We start from the raw sequence: 9,836 nt of genomic DNA, 5'->3' as shown, positions 1-9,836 counted from the left end.
CCGACAGGAGGACCCGTCTCTTCCTGTTTACCGTTGCCGTGGGAACGCAGAGGTTCCCTGAGAGAAGCCAAGCCAAAGAAAAAGGAGACAGAGTGTGTGTGTAAAGAGAAAGGAGAGAAAAAAAGAGAGAGAAGTGACTGAGGCCAGGTGCGGAGGGGCCCCATGAGGCCATAGGTCAGGGACAGGGGAGTGGGGCCGGGGTGACCTAACTCCGAAGGATCGGGTGTCCCAGCCCGTGGGACGGTGGGGTCACAGGTCAGGGGTCATGGTCACTCTCTCTCCCTCCGCAGCCGCTGCTTCCCCCTCCCGGCGGCGCCATGTCCACTGTGGTGGCCCAGGCCCAGCACATCTTCGGGCTCTGCGCCCGCGTCGCCAATAACCTCTGCTTCTTCGACGAGCAGATCATCATCTTCCCGTGTGGGAACCACTGCGTGAAGTACAATGTGGACCAGAAGTGGCAGAAGTTCATCCCAGGTACCGCTGCGGGAGGGCGGGGAAACTGAGGCAGCCCCCTTCCCCTTGTTCGCCCAATATTCTCCTCCCGCTTCGAGGCTCTGCTCTTACACCCCCCACCCCCAACACACAGACCTCACCTCACACTGAATGACGTTTGCATTTCTGAAGAACTTTGCAAGCATTATCTCCTTGTGGGAAGTAGGTGCTATGATTGCCCCATTTTACAGATTGGTAAACTGGAGCAGACGGGATAAGTGGCTCTCGGGGTCCTATAGCTGGTAAGGTTTGAGGGAGGATCTGAACTCAGGTCTTCTCTCCCGATGTAGCTTCTCTTCCTGCGTCTTTCTCCATTACTATGGACTCTCAGAGATCTTTAAGAACCAACCTCATGTGCCTTTTCACAGTCCTCATCCTACTAGCCTTATTATTAGGATAGCCTGTATCCTTGGTGCCAAGCCCCTCCCATTTTGGGGGTGCTGGAGCCTAGCATTCTCCTCCTCAGACTCCCATCCACCCTGGTACAGACCTTCCATTTAAAGCTTTGGTTTTTGCAAGGACAGAACTACAAAAAAGTAACCCCTCTCCACTCACCCTCCTCTCTGGAATAGCCCCCAGTCCACCTGCAGCCAAAATCCCCAGGGATGGTGCTTGGATGTGCCTCCCCTTGGAGTCAGGGGAGAAGGTGGACTCCTCACTTAGAGAAGCTGTGGATCTTGGATTGGCCAAATTGTTAGAGCTTTGTGGGTACCTAGGGCTTCCCTTCCTTAAATCATGGGGTTTAAAACACATCAAGGTTGTATCAATAAAATAAATTGGATCAGCAAACAGAAAAAGATCTAAAATCCTGATGTGCCAAGTCCTGTGCTCAGTGCAGGGGTGCAAAGAAAGGCAGAAGCTGAAGGGGAAGATAACATGCGAATAGCCAAGTACATACGAGATAGGTGCAGATTAGGTTGGAGGTGATTTCATGGGGCACTAGCAGCTGGAGGGACTAGGAAAGGCTTCCTTTCAAATGTAGGATTTGCTGTCTCCAAGGAAGCCAAGGAAGTTAGGAGGTAGAGGTGACAAGAGAGCATCCCAGGCATGGAAATGGCCAGTGCAGAGACCCTGAGATGTCGTGTATGAGCTGTAGCAGCACAGCTGGTGGAGAGGAGGCCAATTCAATGTAGTTCATTAAACATTTATTAAGCACCCTTGTTGTGGAGTCATTTTCAGTCGTGTTCAACTCTTCATGACCCCATTGGAGGTTTTCTTGGCAGAGATACTGGAGTGGTGTGCCATTTCTTTCTCCGGATCATTTTACAGATGAGGAAACTGAGGCAAACAAGGTGAAGTGACTTGCCCAGGGTCACGGAGCTAAGAAGTGTCTGAGGCTGGATTTGAACTTGGGAATATGAGTCTTCCTGAGGCCAGGCCCAGCTCTCTGTGCACTATGGCGCCACCTGGCTGTCCTGTCTAGTAAGCACATATGCTTAATTAACTGAACCTTCAGAATGTGTGGAGAGGAGTCAAATTCAATCAGTTCATTAAACGTTTATTAAGCACCTGCTGTGTGCCAGGCACTGTGGTAAGCACTGGGAATACAAAAAAGAGGCAAATGGCAGGTCCTCGCCTTCAAGGAGCTTACAGTCTAATGGGGAGATAACATGCAAACAAATATACATAAAGCAAGCTACATACAGGATCAATAGGAAATAATCAACAGAGGGAAGACACTGGAAGGAAGAGGGGCTGGGGAAAGTTTCCTGTAGAAGGAGGAATTTTAGTTGGGACTTCAGGAGTAGAAAGCCTGGAGAGGTGGAAAGGAACCATCAAGGAAGGGCATTAAGAGCGGAACCAAGGGCAGCCCCGGGCTTGGGAGAGCGATGACATTGTCAGATCTGGTCTTTGGGGTAATACTGCCGGAGCGATGATGAGAGGATGGGAGAGGCCTGCCCTTTGGGCACTGTCTTTGATGCGTTTGTATGGGCCAGGTGGCAGTGGAGAAACCATACCTGACTGAAGGGCAGACAAGTGAGCCATCAAGGGTGACGTCAAGGATGGATAGTAAAAGGAGACTTGGGAGCAGGGAAGAAGAGAAGGGGTTCAGTTTGGGTCATGCTGAGTCTGAGGTGTCCCAGAGGTACTGGGAGATACAGGACTGAGGCTGAGGAGAGAGGGGAGGGCAGAATCCTCTGCAGAGAGAAGCTACAAGAGGGCTGGCATGGAGCCTCGGGGGACACCCACTGTCAGAGAGGCACGGGGATCCCTGGATGCTGACGACCACCTTCTTTCCAATATCCTTCTTCCCGTGGCTTCTGGAATCGTGCTCTTAAAGTGGCTTTTTAGAGTTTCCTCCAATTCCTTCTCAGCCTGACCGTGAGGTGGCCCAGAGGTCTGTTGTTGGCCTCCTTCTCTCTTTGTGCTTTCCCAGAGTGATACCTGTGGCTCTGACCTCTCCCAGGGCCCAGAACCTCATCACCAGCTGTCTATAGGACCACACACACACATGCATGCACACATACACTCACACACTCCCCACCAGCCCGACTTCACCTGTCCCTTCCCCCCACAGCAGCCCCTTGTTTCAGTGCCTGCTCTCAATTCCTCCCTTGTCCTTCCCTCCCCCTCTCCTGCTGTTGCACCACCCCTAGCTTTGGTGCCTCTCTCCAGCACCACCAGCGCAGGCTAGGCCCTGGCTGACTCGGGCTTCCAGACAGGCCTCCCCACCTCTCTCTGATCCATCCTTCCTAATCCAAACAGTTCAGTTCAACACACAGTTACTGAAATGCTGCCTACATTCATGGCACCATGCCAGAAGATGATGCCAGTAAAATCCACATCCCACTGGGGAAACCACATAGACGCAGGTGAGAAAATACAAAGCCATTTGGAGGGAGGTAGAGAGAGCTCAAATTAATTTTCCCCATTCACACAACTTGTTAAGTCTTTCCTTGGCTCAAAACCCTTGGCAACACCCTCTTGCATACCAGTTACAGCTCAGACTCCTTGCCACAACGTTCAAGGCCTCCAACACAATCCAGCCACATATCACGTGTTCCACATTTACTAAAATGGAATCCTGCACATCCCTCAGTGAAAAGCCTACCTTGTACAAGGAGCATTTCCCAGTTCTCCTGAATTCTGATGTCTTCCATCTCCAAATTATCTTGTCTGTAGCTTGTTTGTACTTAGTTGTGTCTGAGGTTCAAACATCAGCCACTTCCCCCAATCCCTCTTTGTATAGATGTCTACTTGTGCACCCCAAATTACAGGAGGGAATTTCTCCTAACTCCTCACCCTCCCCCCAGTGTACTCCTCTTCCTATCTTTCTCCATTCTTCTTTTAAGATCATCAAGACTTGACATAGCCACTCCCCGGCCTTCCATCTTATTAGACTCCCTCTGTGGCCCTTGATAATGATAGGGTTGGGGGCAGCTAGGTGGCGCAGTGGATAAAGCACTGGCCTTGGATTCAGGAGTACCCAAATTCAAATCCAGCCTCAGACACTTGACACTTAACTAGCTGTGTGACCCTGGGCAAGTCACTTAACCCTCATTGCCCTGCAAAAATTAAAAAAACAAACAAACAAACAAAAAAGATAATGATAGGGTTAAGAGGGGACACACAGGGGCAGCTAGGTGGCACAGTGGATAGAGCACTGGTCCTGGATTCAGGAGGACCCAAGTTCAAATCAGGCCTCAGACCGTTGACACTTACTAGCTGTGTAACCCTGGGCAAGTCACTTAACCCCAATTGCCTCACCCCAAAATAAATAAATAAATAAATGAAAAGGGACACACAGATCATCCCCTGTTTATCCTTGGTCAGTCCATCGTGACTAATAATTGCTGTATGACCTACTGAGTGAATGAATGAAAAATGCACCACATCCACCCATGGCTCCGTGGCTCTGTGGCCCACATGCATTTCCCTCCGCTTGCAGGCTCAGAGAAGAGTCAGGGAATGCTTGCCTTGGCCATCAGCCCCAACCGGCGCTACCTGGCCATTTCAGAGACCGTGCAAGACCGAGCCGCAATCACCATCTACGAGCTGTCCTCAGTGCCTTGCAGGAAGCGGAAAGTCCTCAGCAACTTTGACTTTGTGGTTCAGAAATTCGTGAGCTTAGCCTTCTCTCCAGACTCCAAGTATCTTGTGGCCCAGACAGGAGCCCCCGAGTCCAACCTCATCTACTGGATGTGGGAGAAGCAGAAAGTGATGGCGATTGTTAGGACTGACACTCAGAACAACCCGATCTACCAGGTAACGTGGCTGTGCCCACGGGAATGCCCAAGAGGTGGGCATGGGTGTGTGCACATGACCTGTCCAGGCCAGCTGGGCACCCAGGCCAATGCTAGCAGAGCTGCCCAGCTGACGTGTGTGCCTCCTGCCCAGTAAGTACATAGGAGAGGTACAACTCTGGGGGCTTCAGGGGAGGAAAAGGAGTGTGGGATCATGGGATTGTCGACATGCCTAGAGCTGCCAGGACCTTGCCAGGGAGCAATCCCCCAGAAGAGGCAGGAGAACTGGAGCCTGACTCTCCTTCCCCGGCCCAGTCATTAGGAAGACTTGAGCTGTGGCTAGAAAGGGCTTTGCAAACTGCACAGTGTGCGCTGGGGTGGGGGGTGGGGGGGGCAGGCTGCGACTGCTTACCGTGCCAACACGAGCCTCCTGTCACCCCTGCACCGTCCTCTCTGGGGGAGTCCTGCCCTCAGGAGCCGGACACAGCCTGGGAAATGACTGAAATAGAGTTCATGTCCGAGGTCTTCCCAAAGGGATGAACGGGGTCTGCCCTCAAGTCGCAGAGTCGGGGCAGGACCCTCCTGCGTCTCTGAGATGCCTTCTGAGAGGGCAGCCCTTCCCAGCCCAGTCACAGGCCCAGGGACCAGGGGGCCAGTCTGTGGCTCCTCCACAAAAAGGACCCAGTGCCCATATCTGTCCCCTTAGCACCAGTGCCCGTGCCAAGCATTGTGCATCGATGTGCCTCAGGGTGGCTTAGCCAGGCCCCCTTTACAGCCAGTCCCTTGGCACCCACACAGGGGCTCCCGGGAACATGCTGGTCCACATTAAGCCTTCCCTTCAGGCTTCCCTTGCTCTGTAGGATGCTTCACAAAGGCCCATCCCCTGCAGAAGTGGAGACTCCTCTGGCTGGTGTCGGAAGCCTTGCACATCCGGCTTGTGCGGTTCTCTGCAGGTTCAGCAGGTGACCCTGCGCCCCAGCACAGTCTGTCCTCAGCAGCCAGACTGACCTGTTTGCTTCTGCCCATCTGGGTGTGTCCCCAAGTGCTCACTCTCCCCACCTCTGCCTCTGGAACCACTAAGTGCCAGCTCCTTGTCAAGGCCTTTCCTGATTCCCCCAGTTATTAGTCCTGTACCCCTCAAATGCTACTTCTGTTTGGTGCAGAGCTAGTTAGTGCCCAGGAGGGCAGGAATTGCCTCATTTGTCACCCAATTACCAAGAACAGCATGGTCAGTGTTTGCTGACCAATGAGTGGTCAGGGACTTGGGCATCCCCTGATCCTAGCCAGGCTGGGACCTTTGGGTGGAGGTGATTGAGAGCCCCTCACTAGGGCATTCGCATGGGGTGCTCCTGACCCTTTTGGCCATAGGCCCTGATTAACTCTTTATCAGACACCCCACAAGCTGATCTAAACGTCCTGCCCCATTCTCGCTCCCAGTCAGTGAAGGGGAGGGCCTCACTGCCCTTTTTAGTTGACAATAGAGGCCTTTGACCATCATCTCCCTCCTTTCCTTCCATCTTCATTCCCAGTGTTCTCTCCTCTGGCTTCAGTCTCTGATAGAGGGTGGGCAGCCCACCCTGCAGCTGCCCATGCCCTTGTTCTCATCGCCTCTCTTCTGACCTAGCAGACCCTCTGCCCACCCCAGCGCTCACTCTTACTTCCTGATTTGCCCCCTCTGCAGATTGGACCTTGTTGCCTACCCCATCCTTCTTCGGTCTCTCCTGGAAGTTTCCAGGCTGTGCGTAGACCCCTCTGAGCCCAGGAGTCTAGGAAATGCACAGCCTAATTTGTGTGGTCCCACCACTGTCCTTCCTGCAAGCAGGCAAAGGACCATTGACAATATGATCAGCAAATGCCAGCTGTCACAAATCTCATAGGGCCCATCTTTAAATGGAGACTTGAACCCAGGACCTCACGTGGTGTAGGCCCAGCTTCCAGAGTTAGGGTTAGGGACTTGAGGGTCTATTACAAACTGGAGGTCAGGAAGGCCAGGCCCTTTTCTATTCAGTGAGAATCCTGTCACTGACAGGGAACAGAACCAGAGCGTCAGAAGGGAGCTTGGGATCCTCGGGTTTACCTCACACCCACAAAGAAGTGCCCATTGTCCCTTGGTGGGCAGATGGTGCCTCGGCCTCTGCTTGTAGCTCTCTGAGGGGGAGGGGGAGCCCCCCACCCCTCCTGCCTCTACCTGGAATCTGTTGAGCGCCTCGGGCAGCTGCTTGCTATGACCAGCTCTGCAGAATGAGGCCAATGAGTGACCAGCCCTGGCACCCCTGTGGCCAGTTCCCCACCCCAGGTCGCCTCCCACTGTAGTCTTTATTACCAAGATTTGACCTGGAATCCCCTGTTAGATCAGGGGCACCGTCAAGCCAGCACCCCCAGCTTTCCGTGCCCTTTCCCAGGGGCTTATTCACCCTCCCTTTATAAAACCCATATCTTGGGGCAGCTAGGTGGCACAGTGGATAGAGCACTGGCCCTGGAATCAGGAGGATCTGAGTTCAAATCTGACCTCAGACATTTGACACTTACTAGCTGTGTGACCCCAGGCAAGTCACTTATCCCCAGTTGCTTCACCAAAAAACAAACAAACAAACAAAAAACCCATATCTAAAATTTGACTGGGATTGGAAGGCAAGTTCCCGATCTCCCCCCAGGCTTGACTAACACCAGAACTCGCTCTGTGTCCATACTCGGTGGGCACCAGTTTGCTGGGGTCAGCCAACCTCAAGAGCCTTTGACTAGACCAAGGAGTCAGCCAGATCAGAAGGCACGCCCAAGCTGGCATCCCCTGGGGGCTTCAGTGACCCTCGTGGCTCTGCTGGTCAGTCGGCTGGTGGATTCTTTCTGTCGATGCACTTCCCCTGTTGGAGGCATGGGAAGAGCAGGGGCTGCTTCCCTGCGACACATGGGGCATCTTGGGCAATGGGAAGCAGCTCTGGCTGTTTGCAGACAGAAGACGTTTGCTTTTGGATACATGTGAGAAAACTGGCTTAATGTTTTTCCCTCTTGCAGGTGAGCTTCAATCCCCAAGATAACACTCAGATTTGTGTCACTGGAAATGGAATCTTTAAGCTTTTCCGCTATGCTGAAGGGGCATTGAAACAGACCAATTTCCAGCGGGGAGAGCCCCAGAACTACCTGGCCCATGCCTGGATCTCCGAAGACCGGATTATTGTGGGCACCGACATGGGCAAGCTCTTCCTGTTTGAGTCTGGAGATCAGCGCTGGGAGACAAGCATCGTGTGTAAGGAAGCGATCAGCGAGACCAAGCAGTTGGAGGTGATGCAGGAGTCCGAGAGGTAACGGCCCCTCCCCAGGGCTTCCCTCCGGCCTCTCTGCAGCCCCGGCCCCAGCTGTCTCAGCTTCAGGGGGTGAGGGCGATGGGGCTGTCAGGCAGGGCTGGTAAGGAACCTCACCTGGTGTAGCTCATCCACAACCGTGCGCTAAGCGCCAGGGACACAGAGACCCAGGGGAGGCAGTCACCACCCTCTAGGCTCTCATCACCTTCTAGGGGAAACAGAGAAGCAGCTGCCAGACAGAGGCAGTGATTGTGGCCGGCGTCAGAGCACCCTTGACTGGAAGGATGGAGAAAGGCCTCATGAAAGTGATGTGAGAGCTGAGGCCCAAAGGGAGGCAGGATAAGGAATGAAAAGCATACCGGGCATTGGCACAGCTTGGGCAAAGACGCAGAGGCTGGAGAAGGAGCTACATGGGCTGGGGCACAGTGAAGAGGTGGGGGAGGGTAGCTGTGAAGCCCCATGCTGAGGGGAGGTATCACTTTGAAACTCTCTAAAGCGTGTGTCATCTGGACGCATGGATTCCTTAGGTTTACTAGCACTTGTAGGGGTGGGATTTCCTCTGGTCTGTCCCAGATTCAGTCCTGCCAGGCCCCTTGAGGTACAAGTGTCCTTATTCTGTCGGGGACCCTGCTGACAGGCGTCTCTCTGACTGGATCTTCCAGACCGTGGGTCCCGCACCCTCATTTTGCTCCAGGCCAGGGCAGCAGCATCCTTTGTCCCTGCCGTTCTCTCGGTCGCCTCCCTTTGCCATCTCCCTGAGCCTTCCATGTGAAACCAGCCAGCCTGCCCTGCATCACACCCCTGCAGGATGCCCGGTCCAGCAGCACAGTGACCCTTTCTGTGAATCCCATTCCCTGGGCTCTGTTGCTAATGGGTATTTCAGTTCAAAATTGATCTGCCCCTCGTGGAGTATCGGGGGACCAATACCTAGAGCTGGAAGGACTGGCCCATTTATGAAGTGCCCCCTGTGCTGGGCACTCGAGTGACAGTGACAGAAAGGGTCTGTGCCCCTCAGAGAGCTTACACTCTGAGATACCCATTCTTGGGCCAGGCTGGTGATGGGCAAAGGGCTGGGCTCACCCACAGGGCAGATGGGCCCTTGCTCCTGAGAAGCAGTCTGCCAATCAGGGTGTGCCCCCCGATACCTCAGTATCACGATCTGAATGGGTAGCTAAAGCACAATGACAATGGTGCTGGGAGAGAGAGTTAATCACTGGGGAGATCAGGGAAGACTTAGGGCAAGGGTGGGGGCACTGAGGCTTTGCAGGAAGCCACAGATTCTGAAGATGGGGGTGCAGGGGAAGGCTGGCGTTAATGCCATGACGTTGGGGGCTTAGGGAGGCACAGAACTGTGCTCAGCATCCACCACCTGAACCCTTCCCCTGACAAACAGTGATCCGGGCCGGCCTCTGCTGAAAGACCTCCCAGAACGGGGAGCCTCGTCCCAGGCAGTCTGCTTCCCTCTGCAACAGGACTAGTCCTCAGGACATTCTGAGCCAAAGATGAGGAGACAAAAATAATCTCATTCAAAAGGGTTGGACGGCTGACATTAATTGTACCTTGAGGTCTTACTGGACCTGCTCAAAGTCCCTGCCGCAGCCACCATCCGACAGATGGAGAAACAGGCTCAGAGAGGCAGGTCAAAGGACTCCCGGCCCCCGTGTCCAACAAGGAGTCCGTTTCTTTTTCCTCTGGACTGAAGAGGAATCTCTACATCTTGTGGGGTCCCATTGCTGTGGATACTGGCCTGAGGCTCTGCTGAAACCACAAGCAATTGACCAGGCTTTGTTTTGGGCCTCCTTCTGCCTTCTAGTCCAAGCCAGACTCTCAGGCAGGGCTGCTGAACTGGGGTCGGGCGGTC

The 9,836-nt window shown here is 53.7% G+C and overlaps 1 protein-coding gene across 3 annotated transcripts in view; it reads left to right on the top strand.

Annotated features, from left to right (window-relative positions):
* The first annotated feature begins 40 nt into the window (after window positions 1–40).
* CFAP57 (cilia and flagella associated protein 57) overlaps window positions 41–9,836 on the top strand; it is a 47,394-nt gene continuing 37,598 nt past the window's right edge. For all 3 annotated transcript variants that reach the window (XM_044004543.1, XM_044004542.1, XM_044004541.1), the window contains exons 1-4: window positions 41–147; window positions 291–474; window positions 4,382–4,698; window positions 7,689–7,975. In XM_044004543.1, the coding sequence (XP_043860478.1) occupies window positions 318–474; window positions 4,382–4,698; window positions 7,689–7,975 (761 nt within the window). In that variant the 5' untranslated portion in view covers window positions 41–147; window positions 291–317. The remainder of the gene's footprint in view (window positions 148–290; window positions 475–4,381; window positions 4,699–7,688; window positions 7,976–9,836) is intronic.

This window comes from Dromiciops gliroides, chromosome 4 (genome assembly GCF_019393635.1).
Source record: "Dromiciops gliroides isolate mDroGli1 chromosome 4, mDroGli1.pri, whole genome shotgun sequence".
In the NCBI taxonomy this organism is placed as follows: domain Eukaryota; kingdom Metazoa; phylum Chordata; class Mammalia; order Microbiotheria; family Microbiotheriidae; genus Dromiciops; species Dromiciops gliroides.
The sequence above is the reverse complement of the archived record's forward strand: the minus strand, read 5'-3'. Positions and strand labels throughout refer to the sequence as shown.